The 27,203-nt window shown below is 34.5% G+C and overlaps 1 protein-coding gene across 1 annotated transcript; it reads left to right on the forward strand.

Moving 5' to 3' along the window:
• The first annotated feature begins 106 nt into the window (after window positions 1-106).
• Window positions 107-27,203, forward strand: LOC121739704 (UDP-glycosyltransferase UGT5-like). Its single transcript, XM_042132239.1, has 4 exons — window positions 107-1,082; window positions 1,155-1,377; window positions 1,446-1,665; window positions 26,915-27,203. The coding sequence occupies exons 1-4, from the start codon at window positions 258-260 to the stop codon at window positions 27,201-27,203; spliced, it is 1,557 nt and encodes a 518-aa protein (XP_041988173.1). The 5' UTR covers window positions 107-257.

Genomic DNA, 27,203 nt, shown 5'->3' on the forward strand with positions numbered 1-27,203 from the left:
AATCAGTTATGATACTTACGTTTCTTTTGTCTATGTTATCTATGTGTGCAGTTAACGAGCTACTGTCATTATCACTTATCAAAACATAAATAGGAAACTGTACAGAACCAATCATGGCATGAACATTACATGACATTACTAAGCGTTTTTAGTAACATGTAGATAAAGTAACCTTCAGTATAAATGTACTTTAAACGAGTTGCAAATTAGAAGATGTTAAGACGTCAGTATTAGAAGATCACCAGTTAAAACATAAAATGGTGCTCAGAATTGTGTTTGTGTTTATGGTGTTTTGGGCGAGATCGGATTCGGCCAACATTCTAGCAGTGTATCCTATTCCTTCGATCAGTCATCAAGTGGTTTTTCGTCGAGTTACCTTAGAATTAGTGAAGCAAGGCCATAATGTCACGGTTATAACGGCAGATCCAGCGTTTCCAAAAAAAGATGGACCTGAAAATCTGAGGGAGATTGATCTTCATGACATATCGTACCGAAATATACATGATATACATCACACTATACCTAAAAGTGAACTAAGGAAACAGTTATCAGATCCAAAGTTTTTCTTCCGGTTCATGCATGAACTTTTTGATGTACACCTAAACGTTAAAGATGTTAGGCAAGTTATACACGATAATAGCACAAAGTACGATATAATCTTAATTGAAGAATTTGCACGACCGTACCTAGCAATTTCACACTTTGTCAAAGCCCCAGTTATACTTTTTAGCTCGTTTGGTGGAATGCCCACTACGTTTGAAGTTTTTGGATTACAAACTCAACCAATCGTGTATCCAAGCCCATTTGCTCATAGAATTTATAACTTGTCTCTTTGGGAAAAAATAAGGCAATTGTATGACTACTTCAACTTGTTACATATTAGTAATGTTATTTTGAAAGAAGAAGATGCACTACTACAAAAACATTTTGGTTCTGATATTCCTGAAGTTCCTGAATTGTACAAAAATGTGCACATGCTATTTTTGAACAATCATCCTATTTGGACTGAAAACCAACCTGTTCCACCAAATGTTATCTATCTAGGAGGTCTCCATCAGATGGAAACCAGGGAACTACCAAAGGTGACCTACCCCATATTTTTTTATTTATTATTTTGTAGTAAATTAGTTGTTCAATATTTTATTAATCAACAGGACCTCAAAGCATACCTCGATTCATCTAAACATGGCGTTATCTATGTTAGTTTTGGAACAAATGCATTATCAACAGTACTTCAGACAGACAAAATAAAAATCATAGCAAAAGTTTTGGGACAGTTGCCGTATGATGTTTTGTGGAAGTGGGACCAAGATACACTTCCTGGACAAACGAATAACATTAAATTATCAAAATGGCTACCTCAAGCAGATCTATTAAGTATGTTTTTTAAATATATTTGTTTGTATTGTGATAGATTGACGACGATTAACTTTTTTTTCCTTCAGAACACCCGAAAATCAAACTGTTCATAACTCAAGCTGGTCTCCAGTCAACAGATGAAGCGATAACCGCAGGAGTGCCGCTACTTGCTTTCCCGGTACTCGGTGACCAGTGGTACAATGCGGAGAAATACGAGCGACATGGAATTGGAAAGAAGTACTTGTTTGAAGAAATCAGTGAAGAGGTTGTCAAAAATTCAGTCGAAGAAATAATTGAAAATAAAAGGTAAAAATCTAAAGATAAAAAACTATTTCTTTTCGTCAACATATTTTAATCATTTTTTCTTTTTCCTTTTTTCCTTTCTTAATTAAAACTAATGTATAATAATAATATGTTTATTTAAGGTTTTTGAAAAATCAATGTAGGGTATCCAAGCATAATCTTATGTATAAAATTCTCGTGTCATAATGTTAGTCACCGTACTCATCCGAAACGGCTTTACTGATTTTTACCAAATTTTATACCTATGCATATTCAGTAGGTCTGAGAATCGGCTACTGGGTACTTCTTATATTGATAAGTGCATTTGTTGAATAAATAATAGTAAATTATTACAACTCGAGACTGACGGTGACCATTGTTTGTGCGACGGGATAGCGATGGACGTTGCCATGGTGACATACTTATTTAGTCACTTCAATAAAAAAATACGGGCGAAATACTTTACATGGCAAAGAAACGTTTGCCGGGACAGCTAGTATATTATATAAATAAGTAAAGCTGCTTTGCAAACGATTGTGTCTTAAGCCTTTTGATATCCGTATAAATTACATAATTTAGAAAAACCCTAAGCTATTCCAGTGTTAAATTTTCCAAACCTTTAGTTAAAAACAAGATATTGACAAAATTGATTAAAACTTTTACTAATACGTGCATTTTATCAGGTATCGTGACAACATTGTGAAACTACGGAAGATGATGAACGACCAGCCACTGAAGCCTCTGGAACGAGCAGTTTTCTGGATCGAACATGTCATCCGGAACAAGGGCGGACAGCATTTGCTTCCAGCAGCAAAACATTTGACATGGGCACAATATTACGAACTTGATCTTCTTGTAATTCTACTGACGGTAGTTTTAGTATCATTAGTTGCTGTAAGTCTTGTTTTGAGGCGTTTGTATAATTTTGCATTGGGTAACGTAAAAGTCAATCAAAAACTTAAGTCCACCTGATTTTTACCTGTGTTATATTAATTATTCTAACATAGTTAAAAGTTTGTTAAAATATATTCTCAGTGATACTAATTTATATTTTCTAAATGTGTAAGTTATATTATTATTATAAAGATCAAAATATCATAAAAAATTTTAGGTATGTAATGTTACATCATCATGAATTAGCAGAATATTATCTGTTCTTATCTTGTGATTGAAGAGGTGTTATCATATTATATTCATATAATAATAATCCACTTGAGTCTAGACATGCTCCACTCTCATGATTTCTTATCAGTCATTAATACCTTATACCTTACTTCATGGCAAGGCAGATTTTTTTATATTTATTACACCACAGTTGTTGCAGTATTAAAGAAAATTGAAAAAAAAAATGTGTTTAAGAATTTATTCCTAGTAATCTTTCCTTTAGTTTGACTTCTTTTTTTCCTGTTCTGCGCGTATAATAGCACAGTTTTTGATGGAAAAGGAGCAGTCATTCGCCTGCCAGATCTACAAAATATAATATTTTCACCGCTAGCAATGGCGGCTCTTAATGATTTAAATTCGAATCCGCAGTAAAGTAATCCAAAGAGTAATAAATTGAAAATACCGTAACAAAAATCAGGTATACAATAAAGTGCTCATTACCAAGGACTGAAAATTGACGTTGCATGAGCGATTGTACAGTTAGTGGCTTTGTATAAATATCTACATCTCCGCATGTTTCCATACTGGTACAGGTAACTTCTGTTTGGCGGTCGTAGTACTCTATTTTATTTCGATGTTTCGTGATCAAGAATAATTTAAGAAAGGTTTCCGTCACGATAGCTGATTCCAAGTACCTGATTTATGAGTTAGTCTTATATCATTTGAATATTTCCTTTTGTAGAGTTTTATATTATGTAGCTAACATAATATTATCTATATTAATATTATAAAGCGGAAGAATTTGTTTGTTTGAACGCGCTAATCTCAGGAACTACTGGTCCGATTTGAAAAATTATTTCAGTGTTAGATAGCCTATTTATCGAGAAAGGCTATAGTATAGGCTACATTTTATCATGCTTAGACTAATAGGAGCGAAGAAATAGGGGAAAATGTGGAAAAAACGGGGGAAATTATATGAAAGGGCTTATTTGAACGCACTAATCTCAAGAACTACTGGTCCGATTTGAAATATTCTTCCATTGTTAGATAGCACGTTTATCGAAAAAGGCTATAGTATAGGCTACATTTTATCATGCTTAGACTAATAGGAGCGAAGAAATAGAGAAAAATGTGGAAAAAACGGGGGAAATTTTATGAAATTGCTTATTATCTTAAGAACTACTGGAGCAATTTTTATGTTATTTGGCAAACATGAAGAATAGACCACGTTTAGGGACATAGGCTATTTTTTTGCGGAAAAATGTACGGTTGCCGCGCGGAACATCTATATAATTATATAAAACTCAAAGGTGACTGACTGACATGGTGATCGGGCTGAAATTTTGCATGCAGGTAGATTTTATGACGAAGCCATCCGCTAAGAAAGGATTTTGATAAATTCCAACCCCAAGGGATTTAAATAGGTGATGAAAGTTTGTATACAATAATACTTCTTAACGCGAGCAAAGCCGCGGGCAAAAGCTCGTATATGATAAAATTGTTGGAAAGTCAATTCTGTATATTGGATATTTTTGTACAATAATCCTTAATTTCTTTAATAAATTAACTATGTAGTTAATTCTATTATAGTTTTAAAGTTTGGCTTAGGTTCATGCAAGTTTTTAATCAACATGAGGCAGTGAGCAACACTTGAGACATTCAAGTTAAGCAACAGTAATTACTCATTAAAATGTTTTTGTTGATAATACCTCTACAATGTGGACTTATGTTCAAGGCTACTCCTCCTATTATATAACGTTAATTACGTTAGTTATATGCTGTAGCTCTACCATGAGTTTAAAGCTATAGTTTTTATCAATACTCGATACCGACTACGTAAATATTTAGTTTGGCAAATTTTACAGCGCGTCTAGCGGTCACTTGCGGAATTAAAATCGACATACTAAATATTTACGTAGTCGGTATCGAGTATCGATAAATGTTATAGCTTTAAACTCATGGTAGAGTGACCCCTCTCCACCAAGCCAATGTCACAACATCCAAAGGCAAAGGGTGGAGCAGCATAATATCTTAGGAAATCCAAAAATGTCGGATCTACTGACCGCCACACCGGAACCACACCGTTCAAAACATTATAATTATTATGCAATTTATAACACAAATGTATATATTTAAATATGTTTATATATTATATATTTATTGTTATTAGTTATTACATATATAAGTATTATATATTATATTATTTAAAAAAATTTGGTCCATGGAGAGATGGACTACAATTATTACAATTATTAATAATATTATTTTAATTATCCTTGGTGCGAAAAACAATACAAAGATAGCAAAAAAAGGACATGGGCGCAGAGCCCATAGTCGGCCCCAAATTAAATAAATAAATAAAAAAAAAACTCATGGTAAAGCTACTGTACAGTGTACACAGATATTCATTGTTTAAAGTACGTGTGGCGTTTATGTCAATATAGTTTGACCTGCGGGGTTAAAATGGTCACATTTAGCAATTCCTCTCAATCAATTTAGCAAATGAATTGTCAAAACTGTCAAACTGACAAAATAATATCAAATCAGTTCAAAAATACAGAAATGAATTGCAAGCAGAGCTGCATTTTGCGATTTTAGAAAAATGAACCATATTATGATTCATATCATGATTCTTCAAATCGACCATTTTAGCCCCGCTGGTGCTTATTTAAATAATAAACGGTATTGTCTCATCATGGTGATTTTAAATAATTACAGTGATTCATCATTTTATAGGAATCCTGATCATACATTTAAAACTGTTTCCTCAAGTTGTGTGTTTTTTAATTATATTTTTGAGGTTTTTTTCTACCTGACTAATGTAACACACACAGGTCAATTTTTGCGAAATACAAAAGAAGTATAAACGCATGAACTCAGAACGACTAACCTTAGGTTGCACCAGCTAACTTTAACTGTAACTTTAACTACAGTGCAAAATGTCAAATCTTTGGTTAAAGTTAAATATGGCGTCCTTACCTCCGCTCATACGTGAATTTCTCCGGTAAAAGTAAAGGTTAAAGTTAAAGCTAAAGGACGCCATATTTAACTATAAAAATACTTTAGTTAAACTTTAACTTTAACCACGCCTCTAGAGCAACCCAACCTTAAAAATTAATGAAACTCATAAAATTATGTTAGCTGTTTTCGGTTAACCAAAATCCGTTGTGAGCGAACATTAAACAAACTTTTAACTGCTTCCCTCGGTTCGCATAGCGGTGACTTTATCAAAGCACGCATTAAGCATTCACAAAAAAAGTAATTTCGAATGCACTTTTAGTTTATTCTAAAACAGTTTTCAAAAAGCGCTGCAGATTTTAGCAATTTTTATTTGGATTTTAGTTAATTTGTTGGAGTTCTATACATAATATAATTACTTTTTGGAACATTTGCAAGTATTGTACTTATTTTTTACATAATACAAATAAAAGCCATGTCCACACCTTTACTACACTAAATTGAGTTTAATTTACATAGATGAGAATAATATACCAGAAAATCTTTACTGGTACTAGTTGCAAGAGTGACAGAGAAATAAGCCAGACACACTACTTTGTTTTTAGTTGACATTACCGTGTTTTTAGGAGTAACCTACGAATAACAAAAACTGTAATATTATTCGTAGGGAGTAACACTAGATTATAACTTGTAAGCTGCAGTATGGTCCTCATAATATTGCCAAACTGACCGACTGACCGATAAGCTCAGTTCCGCATCATAATATGGCAGCATCATATACTGCAGTCAGGAAAATTTGAGAAAGTGATGAAGACACGGCGAAATTAGTTTGTTATTGTTATTTTCATAGTAGAATTTCTTACCGCATTCTAAGGGGAAGTTCTGCTGATATTAACATAATATTTGTACTGCAGAAGCGAGATATACCCATATATCTACGATCTATTTATAAAATGTCATCCTTTGAAACTGAGTTTAAAGAAATAAGAATTCTGACCGTAATCATAAAGTTAATATACCTAGCGGAAGGTAGGTATATTAACTTTATGGTTTCAATACATTTTGGACAATCCTACTTATCCTACTAATATTATAAAGGCGAAAGTTTGTTTGGATGTATAGATGTATGGATGTGTGGATGTATGGATGTTTGTTACTCTTTCACGCAAAAACCACTGAACGGATTTTAATGAAACTTTACAATAATGTAGCTTATACATCAGAATAACACATAGGCTACAATTTTAACCGACTTTCAAAATGGGGGAGGTGTTATGTTCGTTTTCTTATGTTCAACGATTACTCCGCCGTTTGTTTACCGATTTTCAAATTTTTTCTTTTGGTATATAGGGTATCATCCCAATTTGGTATTATATTCATAAAAGTGGTGATCTGATGAAGGATCCATAAGTAATCGAGGGAACTCCTCAAAATTTATAGGGAAACATGTGGTGACTTCGGTTTCGTGAGAAGTATTCTAAGCATATGCTACCAACAAGTAAGATTTTGCACCGAGGTATACCTGGTATACCGTGGTTCGGAAGGTGCTGAGAGAACCCCTGATTCTTTATAGATACATGTTTGGGAGTTTCGGCGTTGTTTTAAGAACGGAAAGCATATGCTACTATGCAAATTACATTCATCATCATCACTACCATATTATACCATGCATCGTCCCATGGTTATGACTTATGAGCCTATAATGACCCTGTTATTGGTACTTTTCATAGTCTTTTAGATCGAGACTGGAGTTTGTCAAGCGATAATTAAAAAAAATCTATACCTACCTAATATTATAAACCTGAAGAGTATGTTTGCTTGAACTCGTTAATCTCAGGAACTACAGGTCCGATTTAAAAACTTATTTCAGTGTTAGATAGCTCATTTATCGAGTAAGACTATAGGCTAAATATTATCACGCTAAGACTAATACGACCGAAGAAACTCAGGAAAATGTGGGAAAAACGGAGGAAATATAAGAAATTACCAACTACTGGAGCAATTTTTATGGCAACATTAAGCACAGATATAGAGTAGACCAAGTGAAGGGAGTAGGGACATAAGCTATTTTTTATGGGAAAACGTACGGTTTCTGTAAAATTCCTAATTTACGCGGGCCAAGCCGCGCGGGACATCTAGTGTGTTTTAGGTGAGAAAAAATGTAAATAATTTAAAAACGAAAAGTGACATTCACTGCAGGAACACTAGGAATAAACACAAGCTAGATATACCAATAACCAGGCTGAGCAAATGAAGCAAATCTTTCAAAGGTCAATGTATACGCCTAAACAATAAAATCCCAGAAAACGTCCAAATCATTCAATTAATAAATTAAAAAGTTGTTAAACAACGTTTGTGTGCTAATGCTTATTATAAGGTAACTGATTGTCTCAATGATAGCACACCTTGGCAAAAATAAGCAAACAGAGCATAGGCCGCTTCTATATAATTGAACCACATTACACACACCTAATATAAATTAGCTGTTATTATTGTAATTTTCCACCTTTTTGGTAAAAGGTGGCCGGTGGCCCCGTGTGAGTTTCTTACGCCGGTTCTTCTCGCCGGGTTAGTTCCCGAACCGGTGGTAGGCCTCATGTAGACATTCTAAAAGTTTACTTAACCAACTTTGTTAATTTATTTAGAAATAAATATTTTGATTTTGATTTTGAACATCTAGGTACTTTTATTATTATATTTTTCAACTTCAAAGTGAACTTTAACTTCCAAGTGGAAACAATAACATTACCTTTTCTTAAATGAACTAAAAAAGTATTAAAATATAATTCTTACTCTTTACTACACCTCTTTCAGAATTTGCCTTAACCTCAACTCTTCATTATTCAAATCTTCATTATTTTGAACTCGGTACGACCTCAGAATCGTAAATTCTATGACAAAAAATTTTTAATTTTTGGGACTGGTAAGAGTGAGAATTAATAAATACTTTTTAGTTCATTTAAGAATAAGTAATGTCATTGTTTTTAGTTGTAAGTCGGTTAAGAATACTAGCAAAAAATTGTTCAAAGCATAAAAGTAAAACGAAACAAGGGTACGGAAAGGAAAAAAATACTCTCAGAGAAAGCGATAGAACTAATGAAAGAAAAGAATAGGATACAAAATAAGCTATAAACTCTAACTCTACAGAGCCGATAAAGAAAAGTTAAAAGCCCTTTATAAATTCACTAACAAGGAAATTAAAAAATATTACGACGCTCATAGAACAGAGACAATACAACATTGTTTAGAAAAATTTAGATCTACGAAAAGGACACACAGTGTTTTAGAAACCTCCAAAATTGGACATGACTAAGTTAATGCAATGAGTCGATGGCGTCTTATATTTCAAATGCAAGAGTAGAACTCCCGTGTACACATTTTACTTGGTTTTTGAGAAAATAACTTTTTAAATTGCTCATTTTTTAACTCCCTAAAAACCTATTTATTTTACTTAAATTAATTACGAGGGTTTGTAATCTTGCTATCTAGCTGATCTTTATCATTAAGAGACACAAATTTTGTAGGTGCTTTATCTCATTCCTACAACTCAAGTAGTCTCAGGAGATTTGAAATATTTTTTTTTTCCTCTAATATGATTTCCGCAGTTGTATTCCGTACTGAAAAATACTTTGGTATAGTCTTTACCGTACAATATTTTTGTTTTTTGTGAATCGGTACTATTAGGTACCAGAGATTTACGAATTTATTTATTTTTTATTCGCGCCTTTAAAAATTTTAAGAGCAAAGTTTCATAGAAGTATTGCAAGTAAAACTCCTATAATAGATTTACGTCGTGCATTCTACTTTGGTGCGCTTATATGGGCAACTAAAATTGCTCAACTCCAGTCAATTCTCATCAACTTTGACGTCACGACTACATCAAGCAATTTGCGGCAACAAGCAACAATATTGCGCAATACAATATTGAGCGATGTGGCCATCGAATATTTGAACGATATGACATAGAGCGATATGAAATAAATTGCTCCATATTGCTCCACTAATTGCTCCAGATCGCTCCAGTCATGTCGCCGAGCAATTATTATTGCCGTAATTATTGCAAAGACTTCTATTTAATTTGAATTATTGCCCCTGTAAGCGCTTCTTAGAGACTGTTATAACTATACCCTCAAGAAGAACTTGACAGGGAATTCGGCCTGTAACAACATCACGTAGGAATACGATATTTTTAATAATATTATGATCTACAAAGCATGAAATAATTCTTATTTTTTATTACTTAGTGCCTTTTTCAAAATTCAACTATTATAAAGTACTTCAGCACCAATGATATTCTACTCATACAGATCTGTTACGTTCATACTTTCCGTATACATAAAACCGTATCGCTGTCCTTTTCTTCGCCTGAGCTATGAGGAAAATTCGTTTTTTTCCAGATTGTTAAAAAAAAATTGAAAATGTAAATAATCGAGGTATTTATTTCATATTATTCATGTGGTAAGAAATTCCGTGTGTTTTGTTTACTTTCGAGACATAATTGGTACATTTTCGAAACACGACGGCATTTTCAATTTATTTAGGTAAGACAAGACGCAGCACGTTCGTGACTGCGCTCGATGCAGACTAAACAACAGACGGCCCAATTAGGCCGTATTTGAATCTTCACAACGCGCGCGGTAGTAACATAATATCTTCTTTGAGTTTTTCATATTATATCATTGTTCAGCACCCAATTTTCACTATTTTGAAGTCGGTAACAGCTAACTTAAATAAGTAACTAATTAAAAAAAAAATATTCCATAAAATAGTATTGATATGATGCATAGAATTTTTAACTAGGTAAGTACTTAATCTATGTTATGCTATGCCGCTCGATATTCCCTATTAGGTTTTCACTAAAGCAGATGAATTATCAACATTTTCACTCAAAAAAAAAATTTTTCATTCATATGGTCATAACTTTTTACTGAAAGCTTATCATTATTTTGACTTATACTGAAAGTTGCTCCATATTTAATGGATAATGAGTCAATATGGGTCTTGTCAGTGGTGAACATTTGGACCACTTTATTTCATTCTCCTTTCACCTTTTCATGGCTATTTATCACTTCAGCTGGAAGTAGCCAAACATTTTGATGATCATCAGTGTGTCGGTTTTGAAATCAGTGTATTTTAAGATATCAATAAAATCTAGCTAGCTATTCAATTTAAATTTTATATTATGTTTAATTAGTATATTATTGACATCATATCCTGAGAATATAAACTATTTGGTACATCGGAAACCAACTATATGAGGGTTACAAAAAACGACGAAACACTAATTGGAAAAACCTTGCGCTTCCTTGGCTCGTCTTGGCGGGGGCACTACCGTGACCCCAGATTAACGAGGGACTATACTAGCGGATTTTTAAAATATTATATATTTATTGTAGTCTCTAAAAAAAATAACTTGGCGCTGATTCTGCGTCATTTTTTTCACCTGGCATTTATATGCCAGACGGGCGTGAGTGTGAAGAGAGAAGGACGATGTTTGATTTTTAGGGTTCCGTACCCAAAGGGTAAAAACGGGACCCTATTACTAAGACTTCGTTGTCCGTCCGTCTGTCTGTCTGGCTGTCTGTCGCCAGGCTGTATCTCAAGAACAGCTATAGCTAGACTTCTGAAATTTTCACAGATTATGTATATTTGTTGACGCTATAATAACAAATACTAAAAACAAATTAATATTAATATTTAAGGGGGGCTCCCATATAACAAACGTGATTTTTTTGTCTTTTTTGCTCGTAATCAATAATGATAAGAGGTAGGCACTTAACATCATCACAAAGGTCTTAAATATATGTGTACTTTAATAAATAATAATAATATTTAAATAAAATAAATAATTAAGGGGCCATACAAAAAACACAGTTTTGGCCTATTTTTTCTCCATACCGGTAAGGAACCCTTGTGCGTGAGTCCGACTCGCACTTGGCCGATTTTTTGCTTTATCCATCCTCTTAATCCGTAGCATTATTGATATTAATTATATTATTATTTAGTTAGACTTAGATCATGAAGTAACTCGTGCTGGCAAGTTATGCAAAGCTGAATAATGTATTAATTACCTGGTCTTTAATCCGATTTAAAATGAAGGTAATTAGTACTTTGTTAGAACTTTACGAGGGGCCAGCGCCACAAATTGGAATATACAGGTGAAGTTAGACGTTGTTCGCAGATTGTTTGTTGTGATAATTTAAACAAAGGAGATAATAATATTACTATGCATGAAGGGCTACTGCTTGTAATAGTAAACTGGCAATCTAGATGTAGATAATGAATATAAGTTTTTTTTCTATTCACTAACAGCTACCTACTGCAAGTAAATACCCTGCCTTCGGAAGCTAATGCTAAGTACTCACATAATAGCTCCCACACCGATTTCGGTGACGGTGGCCGGTTTCATTGAAACCAGGCCAGCTACACAGGAGTAATTTTATAGTGCCCAAGTGTGTGCGCAGTACACAAGAGCACTCTCTATTCCTTTACTCTCATAACCCAGTGGGACGGAAGACCGACACGACTGGCGAGAGATCAGGCGCACGACCGACTTTTTACATGCCGAAAATTGGTTTGAACGATATCTAGGAAGCAGTTTTTTTTATACGTCATAAATGGTAAACCTTAAACCAATACAAATTTTTTTTTCATCTAACCTATGCGTGTGGGGTATCTATGGATAGGTCATTAAAAATCATATTGAAGTTTCTTCTATAATGTTTTTGTAACCTGAATAGTTTGCGAAAGAGAATCTTTCAAAGTGGAAAAATTTGTGTCCGCCCCTCTAACTTCTAAAGAAGGGGCATGATAAGTCTAAAAATAATATATGATGTACATTACTATAAAAACTACCAACGAAAATTGGTTTGAACGAGATCTAGCTGGTAGTTTTTTTTATACGTCATAAATGGTAAACATTAAATCAACTTTGATTAAATCAACTGAAACATAAAAATGAATCAAAAACCTTTTAATTTCATAAAACATAAACCTTATTGTTGCTGCGGAGCCCTTCATGGGCGAGTCCAACTCGCAATTGGCCAGTTTTTTTTATTATGGCACTTCGGCTATAAAACCATGGCCAGTGTCGAATAAATGGCGGCAAGTTCAAAAAATCGACGTACAGCAACCCTGTCTATAGCCGGAATTAAAGTTTTGATCTACGAAATACGAAAAATAAAAACTAAGTAACTTTATTATTCGTAGTTTGTAGATCATAACTATAATTCCGGCTATAGACAGGGTTGCTATACATCGATTTTTTTAATTTGCCGCCATTTACTCGACACTAGCCATGGTTTTATAGCCAAGTGCCATAATAAAAATAAAAAAAAGAATCAAGAAACTAAATGTCAAAAGCGGTTCGTCATGCTTGACTTACGGCCGTTCCCAATATTTGATCTATCTCTGGTTTTGCCCTACTAGAGATAGGAATAGCTCACATTAGACATTAGAGACATATATTTTATGTCAATTGTGAGCTATTCCTATCTCTAGTAGGGCAAAACCAGAGATAGATCAAATATTGGGAACGGCCGTTATAGATTTTCAAAAGCGGAAGATATCGAGATACGAAAGAAACTTTTTCTCCAATATTTTTCCGGTAAAACTGTCAAAATTTAGTTTCTTTCGTTTGTCTACGTGCTTGTGCTAGCTATGCTGGACTATTAACTGTACATTGTACAAACTCTATTATCATAATGTGATGTGACTACTTCACTTCTCTGAAGCTTATTTGGGATAGCTCCTTGCATCTTGAACTCTACTTTGGGACTAACTTAATACTATATAAGGGTTCCGTTTTTTGCCATTTGGCTACGGAACCCTAAAAAGCATCTTATTCATACTCGGGCTACTCATCTGATTCTTATTTCCCACGCCATCAAAACAATAACAAGTGGTAACGGTAAACATAATATCAAAACAGTAAACAATTTTTAAAAATAAGCCAAGTGCGAGTCGGACTCGCGCACGAAGGGTTCCGTATCGGTATAGAGCGAAAGTTGATCAAAAATTGTGTTTTTGTATGGGAGCCCCCCTTAACTATTTATTTTGTTTTAATAGTATTATTGATTATTAAAGTACAAGTATAATTAGGGATTTTGTGAAAACTTCAAGTGGCTGGCTGTTACCATTATTGATTACGAGCAAAAAAAGCCAAAAAAATCACGTTTCTTGTATGGGAGCCCCCCTTAAATATTTGATTTGTTTTGTTTTTAGTATTTTCTGTTAAAGCGGCAAAAGAAATACATAATCTGTGAAAATTTCAACTCTCTAGCTATCACCGTTCTTGAGATACAGCCTGGAGACAGACAGACGGACAGATATCGAAGTCTTAGTACTATGGGTCCTGTTTTTACCCTTTGGGTACGGAACCCTAAAAAGGTTTAATATTATAACTAATTTCTAACAATAACTTATTATTTATGACCCTGTTTACATCTTACGGCTACTTGTAAGAACACGGCTACAATAGACATAAGGCTAGTAAAAAGTAATTCTTAAAATCAAAAACTTAAAAACAACAACAACCGTGTACTGAACCTAATCCAGGATTCCCACGATCCTACACAAATTGTCACCCAAAATGACATTACCGATAGTTTAGGCCAGATTTTTATTCCTTAAAAAATCCTGGTAACATTCAAAATCATAATCTGCATTCCTAAGTTCAACATCATTCACAGAATGCGGTCTTCATACTTTGCATACTCCCCTCTACCCAGCGCCTGCTGTGAAAATATGGCAGCGTTAGCTGGGGGTTTGGCTATTCCATTAAAAGAACCAAATCGATAAAATTCGTGAGTAATTAGGTACATCCCAAATATACACATTGCAAAATCACTCTCCGGTCAGACTCTGATGTGACTTTTTATTCTGTATTTATAAGTACATTAAGAAATTAAAAAAAAACCCGCCAAACAACTTTAAAAAGTAATGAAATAATATTTACTGACTTTAAGTTTAAATAATTCCTAAGTGTAAAGTAATATTTTAGTCCATAATTGTTGTCACGGTGTGTCGGGGGACCGCCAAGTAAACTACAACAACAGCGACTTTTGCTTTTGTATCGCCAAGTCGCTGATTGTCTCGATTCGGTTCGCTGTGAACTGACCCTTAAACTATAATATTATGTGAAATCAACATGTAGGTACCTACATTAGCGGTCCCCCGACACACCTTGACAACAATTATGGATTAAAATATGGGAAATAATAAAACGAGCGAATAAAAAATTACTTTGCGACTGATGATGAACATACTGTTTTAATAACATGAGCGGCATTCATTTGACTAATATTGATTTATAATAAAATCCAAAACGAGCTTACAAAATGTGGATTGCGATTAATCTATTTCAGATATTAAAATTCTATCTGAGCGACTGTATTACTAAGTGAGCGACTGGAAATACATAGCGGGCAACTTTATTATTAAATATAGATTCAATTTTTCTAAGTGAGCTTATTTATTACGAGCTACTAAAAAGTTCACTTTGAGCAAACTTTTGTGAACGGCTTTATTAATGATAATTGGTTACTGATATTCTATTTTAGGCTTTATATTTTACTAGCTGTTGCCCGCGGCTTCGTCCGCGTGGACTTCAGTTTATAGCGTGCGATGTCAACAAAATTGGTGTCAAAAGCTTTTATAAAAAAAAGTGGGAGAGCCATGCTTCGGCACGAATGGGCCGGCTCGACCGGAGAAATACCACGTTCTCACAGAAAACCGGCGTGAAACAGCGCTTACGCTGTGTTTCGCCGAGTGAGTGAGTTTACCGGAGGCCCAATCCCCTACCCTATTCCCTTCCCTTCTTATACCTACCCTCCCCTATTACCCTTATTCCCTCTTAAAAGGCCGGCAACGCACCTGCAGCTCTTCTGATGCTGCGAGTGTCCATGGGCGACGGAAGTTGCTTTCCATCAGGTGACCCGTTTGCTGGTTTGCCCCCTTATTTCATTAAAAAAAAAAAAACCTGGTACCCCTTAAATCAATACAGCTGTGCAGTGTGCACACAATAAGTATTTCATTTTTTTATATTAAACTTTATATTTTATGCCAAATTTAAAGCTTATTTAGCCCTCCAATTACACAACTTTACCCATAAACTATTTATCATTGATAGATTTAAGGTTACGTCACTGCACAGATAAAGTACTTTAATGTTTATTATATATTAGAACTAAAATGTTCATTGCATCGATATATTTCTGGATTTTTTATAATATTATACATAAATTAATACATTTAAGATTTTTGAAATATTATTTTAATACACATCCAAGACCCAGGAACATTGAAAACTTTTTGTTCCGCCTGCGGGACTCGAACCCAGGACCCCCGGGATGAGCGCTGCCCACGCGTAATGCGAATTAATTTTCATCGATATTTTCATGGAAATAAGATATTTTCCCACATCAAAATGTAGCCTATGTCCTTTCTCAGACTCTAGAATAACTGTGTACAAAATTTCATTGCAATCGGTTCAGTAGTTTTGGCGTGAAAGCGAGACAGACAGACAGACTGACAGACAGACATACTTTCGCATTTATAATATTAAACATAATATTCTAACGTATTAAAAACTATAAACAAAAACATACTAACAAATAAGTATGATTAGTTCTATGTTACAATAAAGTAAAAAATAAAACGCCATCTGTTGAATCGTATTAGAACTAAAATGTTCATGCATCGATATATTTCTGGATTTTTTATAATATTATACATAAAATATATTTAAGATTTTTGAAATTATATTTTAATACACATCCAAGACCCAGGAACATTGAAAACTTTTTGTTCCGCCTGCGGGACTCGAACCCAGGACCCCCGGGATGAGCGCTGGCCACGCGCAATGCGAATTCATTTTCATCGATATTTTCATGGAAATAAGATATTTTCCCACATCAAAATGTAGCCTATGTCCTTTCTCAGACTCTAGAATAACTGTGTACAAAATTTCATTGCAATCGGTTCAGTAGTTTTGGCGTGAAAGCGAGACAGACAGACAGACTGACAGACAGACATACTTTCGCATTTATAATATTAAACATAATATTCTAACGTATTAAAAACTATAAACAAAAACATACTAACTAATAAGTATGATTAGTTCTATGTTACAATAAAGTAAAAAATAAAACGCCATCTGTTGAATCGTATTAGAACTAAAATGTTCATGCATCGATATATTTCTGGATTTTTTATAATATTATACATAAAATATATTTAAGATTTTTGAAATTATATTTTAATACACATCCAAGACCCACGAACATTGAAAACTTTTTGTTCCGCCTGCGGGACTCGAACCCAGGACCCCCGGGATGAGCGCTGGCCACGCGCAATGCGAATTCATTTTCATCGATATTTTCATGGAAATAAGATATTTTCCCACATCAAAATGTAGCCTATGTCCTTTCTCAGACTCTAGAGTAACTGTGTACAAAATTTCATTGCAATCGGTTCAGTAGTTTTGGCGTGAAAGCGAGACAGACAGACAGACAGACAGACAGACAGACAGACAGACAGACAGACAGACAGACAGACAGAGATACTTTCGCATTTATAATATTAGTATGGATTTGATACATGTTTTAATGAAAACTACATATTGTAAAATGCGTGCGAATTCGAATGGGGCGAGGCGACGAATCGTTGCAGTCAGGTGAGGCCCATGAGTTGGGCTGCGGACCAATACGACTTTTTTGGGTTAGGTTAGATGGCTAAGGTGCCGGGAGCGTAGCGCAGCGAAGCTCCCGCCTTAGACATCGTGGTTTTTTTTGTGAACCACCCAGAAGTAGGAGCCCCGCGTAGTGGATCTCCGTCGACTCATAATTGAAGCCAGTTTTTTTTTTGGTATAGGTCGCCATTAAAAATTTTATCCATTTCTTTGACGTTCTGTTAAGGAATATAATTTGTGTAAGTAATTTATTAATGATTTTTATATATAAACGGGGTTTACCCCTTCCCCCTCTCCTCCACTCCCCCCTAAATCGTTGGGCATGAATCATGATTCTAAACTTTTAAGTTTCTACAAATAGAACAATACATATTTTGGGATCATCAAATCAAAGTATGAAATCCTTTCTATCTCTGTTAGCTACCACTTTTTTCACATATAAAATTGTTGTTCCTCTTATCCAAATGATGCTACTCGAAGTGGTGGAAAGTGGAAAGTGGTGGAAAGGTGCGAAAAATCTAAATAATAAAATAACAAAAAAAAGGATATGGGCGAACCGACCATTTTAGCCCCGCAGTTTGTAGACCCCAATTTTATAATAAAAAAAAATGAAGCTACTCAAAAACTTTGCTTGATTTGCTACTAAAAAAAATGTTCTAGGGATCCCTGATTATAAGTGTTTCATCAAATACCTAGTTATTTCATATTCATTTTTTTTGTTTTAATGTGAGCTCATTATACTCTGCTTATTAAAGTATGTTTCAAAGTGATTTTTGTATTCGAAACACTTCATTTAAAATAAAATGCCGCTCAGTATAAAAAAATATATTTGCCAAATATTGAAAAAAATGCAGGACGTAATGTTCACACAGCACACTCAAACAGATATTAGGTCGCTCAAATATTATGGAGCTGCTCATTTTGAATTTTCTCAAATAAAGAATTTGTAAGTTGCTGTTCTGTTAATTTCTCGTCACTCACAGTCAGTCGCTCAAATAGTAATTCTATAACCCAAATTTAGTAATTTCGACACTTAAAACTATAATTTACAGTCACTCGATTAAACACTACCCTTAAAATATTACTTTACACTTAGGAATCATTTAAACTTAAAGTCAGTAAATATTATTTCATTACTTTTTAAAGTTTTTTGGCGGGGGCTTTTTTAAATTTCTTAATGTACTTATAAATACTAAGTTGGTGAGGAGTTGGATATCCTATTGATTACCAGGTCAACTTTCATTTAATGTGTATGTTATGCATAAATATCACGAACCAGAATGCAAAATATAAAACTCATCAAACGACTGCAAGTTGCTAAAGGCCTTTCACAAACCAGATAAGCAGGCTGATGATGATGAACTATAGCTAAGAACACTCTACTTTTATAGTTAAATATGGCGTCCTTTAGCTTTAACTTTAACCGGAGAAATTCACGTATGAGCGGAGGTAAGGACGCCATATTTAACTTTAACCAAAGATTTGACATTTTGCACTGTAGTTATAGTTAAAGTTAAACTTACAGTTATAGTTAAAGTTAGTTGGTGCAACCCAGTCTAAGAAAAACAAATGAAAATCTCACATTTACCTAATTTGAATTTGGAATTGTCTTCTGTAAAATTAAAACTTTTTTTTACCAAAATCAGCCAGATACAATTATTGTTATAGCCCAAGAGATTTTATGACAAGTTCATACATGTATAATATAATGCGAAAAGACTAAAAAGTCTTTTCGCATTTGGGGAAAACCCCAACCTATTACTTTCATAATGAATAGTTTATCTAAGTGACCTTGTTTTTGTGTGTCCGAATTTTTTAGAGTTCCTTAGTCCAATACAAAGGCCGAAGCTTGATCTATTTATTTACACTGTGATATTATGATGAATATAATAATTATTGATTTAAAATACTAACACTGCAATGCAAAGCAAGGAAAAATAGTACCTGTCAGTGTTTTTCAACCTGTGGCTCGCGACCCTTATTAAATAGACTCTAATATATTATTATGTATTTTGTTCATAATGTTATTTGGTTCCCATACATAGGTACATACTTCAACAACATATTTCAATTTTCCATAGAACTTGGCACTCATTTAGATCCACAGAACAAAAAAAAGTTTTTATTGTTCTGTTTTAGATCTCAATCCTTTTAACGGCGAAGTCCATAGACAAGAATAATGTTTGTATGGAACTTGGCTCTCCATTTTTGCATTTATGTTTTTGGTGGGATATCATTACTTTTTGTAAAGAAAACTTTCCGAGCAAGAGTAGACACCTTAACCCTCGGTTGGTGGCGCTTTTAAAATAACGCCGTTGGTCACCTGGGGTCTTTGAAAGCCCGAAAATTAAATGACATAAAAATGGCATAAATTTATATATTTCTTAACTTTTTTCTGTAAGTTATTGTTATTTAATTCAATTTTAATCCGATTTAATCAAAAGATTAATTATATTTTGAATACTTATAACCAAAACTTAGAAATTAAAAATTGAAGTAAAAAAATTTCAAGTGGAAACCGTGAGTTAAGAAAATTTAAAAAAAATCAACATTATTTTAAAATTATGGTAAAACGTATAGGTAACTAAAATAACAGTTAAATTTCCTATAACTTAGATTGAAATTTAAGAAGCTAAGTCCAAATAACATATAAACTATTGAATGTTAAACATTGACGACTTTTTAGCATCAAAACCTTATATATTTTATACAATTACCAACCGAGGGTTAATCTTCCCAGTTCAAACATACATAATATTCGACTATATTCAATCGCAACCTTAAGGGGCTGTTTTCCCACTTTCCGTCAAGTGTTGGATATGTTATCCGCAACTTATCTGGCAGATACATTCATCTGTCAGATAAGTTGTGGATAGCCTATCTGAAACTTATCAGGAAGTGGGGAAACAGTTCCTAAGGTTTGTTGAGTATCAATCAAATAAAACAAAGAAAATCCAAGCGAATGGAAACAGCAACTACAGGAGGCATTGGAATAACACGGCTATAACACAAGTATATTTCCAACCATTAACAGCTATAGGGTACAACTTATTGTGCGGAGGTTTAAAGTATGTGGGAATAATGCATAGTGGCCAAAGGAAGATCTTCCGACCGAGCGAGGTGGTATGCCCGGTCAGGCCGAAGCCCACGTGATACATCTCAGCTGTCGTATATACAGGGTGTAACAAAAATAAGTGATAATACTTTAGGGTGTGTACGTGTTCCTTGTAGAGAGTTCACTGTGAAAGTAGAAGCGCTGAAAGACGAAAAAATTTTTTTACTTTTGTATGGGCAAGGGCTTGAGCGTCACGAGTTTCCCCATACAAAAGTGAAAAAATTTTTTGGTCTTTCAGCGCTGCTACTTTCACAGTAAACTCTCTATAAGGAACACATACACACCCTAAAGTATTATCACTTATTTTTGTTACACCTTGTATACCGACGCGCTCAGAATGTTGGGCGAATTGTGGGTACCACCATATCGCTATTATTATAGCTGCCCGGACAGACCGACGGACAGCTATAATAGCTAGGGGAAGTGATGCTACATTTTGAATAGTCATTTCATACCGAGCGAAATCGTAACAATAATAGTATTCCACTAATATAAAAGAGTTTTGATCACAGAAATAAATCAAGATAGAACGGCTAAGCGGGTGGAGTACGCGTGTTTCAATCTTGTGAGCAAGATTTGTTTAACGTTCATTCAGTCAGCGCGCACGTCTCAACTTGATTACACCGGAGCGGTTGTGCAAAAATACCTCATTGTACAGTGTCAAATTGTAAAAAGAGAAGTACGAAAGTGAATCGGTCAAAAGGAGGTAAGTATTTCTTTCCACGGGTAAGTTATTTGTTCCAACTAAATTCAAAGCAAAAATTGACACGACCGATTCCTTAGCAACGCACGCGCGTCGCCGTTCTATCTTGATTTATTTCTGTGGTTTTGATCTTCAGCTGCTTCAGTAGCGGTGGAGTGAGTCGGGCTCGCGCACGATGGGTTCCGTACCGATACAGAGCAAAAAAAGGTGAAAATTTCAGAAGTCTAGCTATAGCGGTTCTTGAAATACAGCCTGGAGACAGACATACGGACAGACAATGAAGTCTTAGTTAATGGAATTTATTAATTTAATAGGCGTTACTTTGCGAAAATCCATAGCTTAAAATTTAGTTTGTTATTATTTTTAGCAATTTTCCGCGAAATATTGTTCGGGGGTACTAGTAAGGGTAGTGGGGGTAGTGGAGATAGTAGTAGTAGCGGGGCTCGATAGTGTATAAAAGGCGGTGTTTTGGCCGGTGGCGGCACTTGACGGACGTTGTTCGTAGAGTAGAGTCCACATCCTGAGGATGCTCCGGTGTTGGGGCGAAACGCGCGTCGAGGTTTTCAACCTGCATGGTGGTGAGGGACCTTGCACGGATTTGCCAACATTATTGCTTGTGTGGTGGTGGTGTTTGCAGGTTCTTGCATGCGAGTGTACGCATAGGCAGTGTGGGAAGAGGGAGGTGCTGTACGCATGCCTATGCGTACACTCACTCATTTACTTAAAGGTGGAAGTTTATTTCGCGGAATATTGCTAAAAATAATAACAAACTAAATTTTTATGCAGTCTTAGTAATAGGGTCCCGTTTTTACACTTTGGGTACGGAACCCTAATTAATACTATAAATTACAGCTTTGAAGGTCCTACAGGAAGGAAGGACAGACGAACAGACGGACAGATAGACAGACGGACAGACGTACAGACGGACAGACGGAAAGACGGACAAACGGACAGGTGGATAGACGGACAGACAGACAGAGAGGGATTAAAAGAATTCTGTGTCTATTTCCAGGACTCAAGCTATATCTCCATATCAAATTTAAGAACAATCGGTACAATCAGTTTGGGCGTGAAGAGGTCACAGACAGACAGACACCTTCTATTCATTTCATAAAGTTTCTTCACTTCACCTTCACCTTCACCAGGGTCTCTATACCCCCCTTTAATATTTATTTTTGACTGACTTCCAAAAAGGAGGAGGTAATACGTTCGGCTGTATGTATTTTTTATGTATGTTCAACGATTACTCAGCCGTTTGTGGTCCGATTTACAAAATTATTTTTGTATTGTACATGGCTTGACTCGAATTTGGTACCATGTTCATAAAAGTGGTGACCTGATGATGGGATCCATGAGTAATCGAGGGAACTCCTCAAAAGTTATATCAAAACATATAGTGATTTCAATATTTTCTGAAGTGTTTCAGGCATATACTACCAAAAAGTAAGATTTTGCACCAGGATGTACCCTGGTTCCGAAGGTACCCAACAGAACTTTTGAATCCTTATAGATAAAAGTTTTTTTTTTATTTAAACTACTCCAAGAGAGAGAGAAAAACGCTGCGAGACTCGCACTTCACCGACTTTTTTTTGTTTTTTGATTTTTCTCTACGCTTACACACAATTACCGAGCTGGATTCTAAATTTCAGCCATCTGGAACTGGGTTAGAATTTTATCTATAGGTCAGTCAGTCAGTCAGTGATAAAAATGTAGATTTTCGGACGCTAACATCTTAATGACCGTTTGAGCTGTATTTATGAAATTTAGATCATATTATATTTATCTCGCAAGTCCATTATATATGAGCCAAATCTGAAACGTTTATGTGAAATAGTTTCTGAATTATGATGGGGTCAAAAGTAGCTCCAAATGGTTCGTGTAATATTAGAAACGGTGCTGCTCGCCAGTTCTGTTATGCTTATGCTGGAGCTTGGCTTGACACGCTGCCGCGTGTCTAGATCATTCTTACGTTTCTTTTGTTATCTATGTATGCAGTTAGCGCTAAGATAAAGCTACTGTTATCAGCCAGTTCAAGCTACTGTAATCATCACTTATAAATAAATAATTATACTACCTTATAAATAATACCTTCCTCTGAGAGGGGTTCTAAAACTAGTATAATAATGAATTCCTTAGAATTTACATGACATATTAATGAATAATTCTTATAATATTACTAATGACATCAATCAGTTAATTTGTTATAATAATGAATTACAATAATTTACCTACGTGACATTTCTATGAATTGAATCCATCAACATGTAAATAAATAGGCTTTGTTATTATAATATTGTTTAATGATTTTGCATGCATAATAATAGATTACAAAATTAACATACTGTCTGTCTACTGTAATGTTACTGTAAAGCAAGATATAAAAGGCTTTTTATTTATTATTTTATCATCACTTAACAAAATATAAATGGGAAACTGTACAGAACCAATCATGAAATTGAACATTAATAAGCGTAAATACGCTTAGTAACATCATAGACTAAGGAAAAATGTAGATAAAGTAACCTTTAGTATTAATGAGCTTTAAACGAGTTGCGAATTAGAAGATGTCAAGACGTCAATATTAAAAGACCATCAGTGAACTCATAAAATGGCGCTAAGAATTGTATTTGTGTTTATGGTGTTTTGGGCGAGATCGGATTCTGCCAATATTCTAGCAGTGTATCCTAATCCTTCGATCAGTCATCAAGTGGTTTTTCGTCGAGTTACCTTAGAATTAGTGAAGCAAGGTCACAATGTTACGGTTATCACGCCAGATCCGGCGTTCCCAAAGAAAGATGGTCCCGAAAATCTGAGAGAGATTGATCTTCATGACATATCGTACCGATATGTACATGATTTACATCACAATTTACCAAAAAGTGAACTAAGGAAACAATTATCAGATCCAAAGTTTTGCTTCCGGTTCATGCATGAACTTTTTAATGTACACCTAAACTTTAAAGAAGTTAGGGAAGTTATACACGATAATAGTACAAAATACGATATAATCTTAATGGAAGAATTTGCACGACTGTTCCTAGCAATTTCACACGTAATCAAAGCTCCGGTTGTACTGTTTAGCTCGTTTGGTGGAATGCCCAATACGTTTGAAGTTTTTGGAGTACAAACTCATCCAATTATGTATCCATACCCATTAGCTCATAGAATTTATAACTTATCCCTTTGGGAAAAAGTAATCCAATTTTATAACTATTTCAATTTCTTACATATTAGTAATGATATTTTGAAAGAGGAACATGCACTACTACAAAAGCATTTTGGTTCTGATATTCCTGGAGTTCCTGAATTGTATAAGAATGTGCACATGCTATTTTTGAATAATCATCCTATTTGGACTGAAAACCAACCTGTTCCACCAAGTATTATATACCTAGGAGGTCTTCATCAGTTGGAAACAAAGGAACTACCAAAGGTAGGTCACCTACCATATTTTTTTTATTATACTTATTTTAATTTTGTATTGTAATGTTCAATATCGTATTCATCAACAGGACCTCAAAGCATATCTCGATTCATCTAAACATGGCGTCATCTATGTCAGTTTCGGAACAAATGCAAAGTCAACAGTACTTCAGACAGACAAAATCAAAATCATAGCAAAAGTTTTGGGACAGTTGCCGTATGATGTTTTATGGAAGTGGGACCAAGATACACTTCCTGGACAAACCAAGAACATTAAATTATCAAAATGGCTACCTCAAGCAGATCTCTTAAGTATGTTTTTTTAATAATATTTGTATTTGTATTGTAATAACTTGAGGGTGATTAACTATTATTTTTCTTTCAGAACATCCAAAACTCAAACTTTTTATAACTCAAGCTGGTCTTCAGTCAACAGATGAAGCGATAACCGCAGGAGTGCCGCTACTTGCTTTCCCGGTAATCGGTGACCAGTGGTACAATGCGGAGAAATACGAGCGACATGGAATTGGAAAGAAATACTCGTTTGCAGAAATCAGTGAAGAAGTTGTTAAAAATTCCGTCGAAGAAATAATCGGAGATAAAAGGTAAAAATCAAAATCGAATCGATAGATGAGACAAAATATTTTTTTTCTATTAGGGTTTAATACTTTTACAAATGTTTTTCTTAATTTTCTTCAATTCAAACCATAACTAGTGGATAAATTAAAGGTAATTTTTTTGTTGGATATTCAGGCTTTGCAGATTTATTCACTAATTATGTTTTAAGTCTAAGCTTAATGACTCAGGTATAGATAACATCTATATCTATACTAATATTATAAATGTGAAAGTATCTCTGTCTGTCTGTCTGTCTCGCTTTCACGCCAAAACTACTAAATCGATTGTAATGAAATTTTGTATACAGATAGTCTAAAGCCTGAGAAAGGACATAGGCTATTTTTTTACTGGATCACTGACGTGCAATTAAGTTAGATTACTACTCACGTACATATGGGATACGTATGTCATTTTGAATGCCTCCATGTGTTGATAAAGTTTAATTCTGGTGTCAATTGCAGTCTTTTTATTTGCATACTTTCAAATGATATAAAGATATTAAAAAATAATATATATTTTATTTGTTATAAATAATTTTTATGTACTTAACAACAACTTTAGCGATTTACAAAGTAGAATATAGGTACTTTTTATATAAAATTAACAAAATATATTTTCTAAACATAGGAACTTATTTTTTGGTTTATATTAATTATTAAGGATTATATTAATTAGGAAAAAATCACAATCACCACAAATCAAATTATAAGGCACTTTTTAAGGACAGTTGTTGCAGGTCGACTTAGAGCACTGCAAGCGAACCGATTTATGCAAGCAATAGACATTCGTTTCGGGTTCTGCGACGTTTTTCTTTCAAATATACATGGCAAATTTTCATTGTGTAAAATTTATGACTTTTGTTGCTTTTTTGACCAACTTCATCACCCTTATCCTTGGCCAACCAATAAGGCTAGAGAGCTCTTGTGAAAGCTACGGTATCATATTCAATTTGTTCGTCGTTTTTGGAAATATTCTGTTCAACTATCCTTTTTTAGACGTAGAGGGTTCCCAAGATGAATAAGACAGCCTACAATTCATTTTTATCTACGGACAAACAAAAAGTAATTTCTTGAAAAAAGTAACACTAACACTGACGCTACGTACCTCATACGTCAGGTCGACGAAATCACCTGTTTGCAGATATACACTGCATCCGCTCTTCCCTGCCTTCGACGCGTCACTGGCAACTAGAAAACTACCAAAAATGACACGCAGAAATTCCCGCGAAATTTTGAGTTTTGAATGAAAAACCGCGTGGGTAACGTACCACATACGTACGTAAGTGGTTAAGGGTTAAAATGCGTAAAATAGTTTTTTTATAAAAGCTTTTGACACCAATTTTATTGACATCGCACGATCCTATAAACTGAAGTCCACGCGGACGAAGTCGCCGGCAACAGCTAGTAATATATAAATAATTGGCCAAGTACGACTAGGACTCGCGCATGAATCGTACCGTAATAATAGAGCAAAAATAGGCCAAAAAATAGTGTTTTTGTATAGGAAATTTTAAATTTATTTTGATTTTAGTAGACAGACAGAGAGACAACGAAGTCTTAGTAATAGGGTCTCAGTTTTACGGAACCCTAAAACACTTCATTCTGTTGTTCAATTTTCTTTGAAAATATGGTTGAAACTTTCACTAATTCGCGAATTTTATCAGGTATCGTGAGAACATTGTGAAACTACGGAAGGTGATGAACGATCAGCCATTGAAGCCTTTAGAACGAGCAGTTTTCTGGATCAACCATGTCATCCGGAACAAGGGCGGACAGCATTTGCTTCCAGCAACAAGACATTTGACATGGGCACAGTATTATGAAGTTGACCTCCTTTTGATTCTACTGACGGCTGTTTTAGTGTCATTAGTTGCTGTTATTCTTGTTTTAAGACGTTTGTATAATTTTGTTAAGGGAAACGTAAAAGTCAGCCAAAAACTTAAGTCTATCTGA

This window comes from Aricia agestis, chromosome 2, assembly GCF_905147365.1.
Source record: "Aricia agestis chromosome 2, ilAriAges1.1, whole genome shotgun sequence".
Taxonomy (NCBI): Eukaryota; Metazoa; Arthropoda; class Insecta; order Lepidoptera; family Lycaenidae; genus Aricia; species Aricia agestis.

Coding starts and splice junctions, on each gene's coding strand:
- LOC121739704 (XM_042132239.1), top strand. CDS start 258: ATGGTGCTCAGAATTGTGTTTGTGTTTATGGTGTTTTGGGCGAGATCG. Junction 1,083..1,154: donor AAACCAGGGAACTACCAAAG/GTGACCTACCCC, acceptor ATTAATCAACAG/GACCTCAAAGCATACCTCGA. Junction 1,666..26,914: donor GAAATAATTGAAAATAAAAG/GTAAAAATCTAA, acceptor GAATTTTATCAG/GTATCGTGAGAACATTGTGA.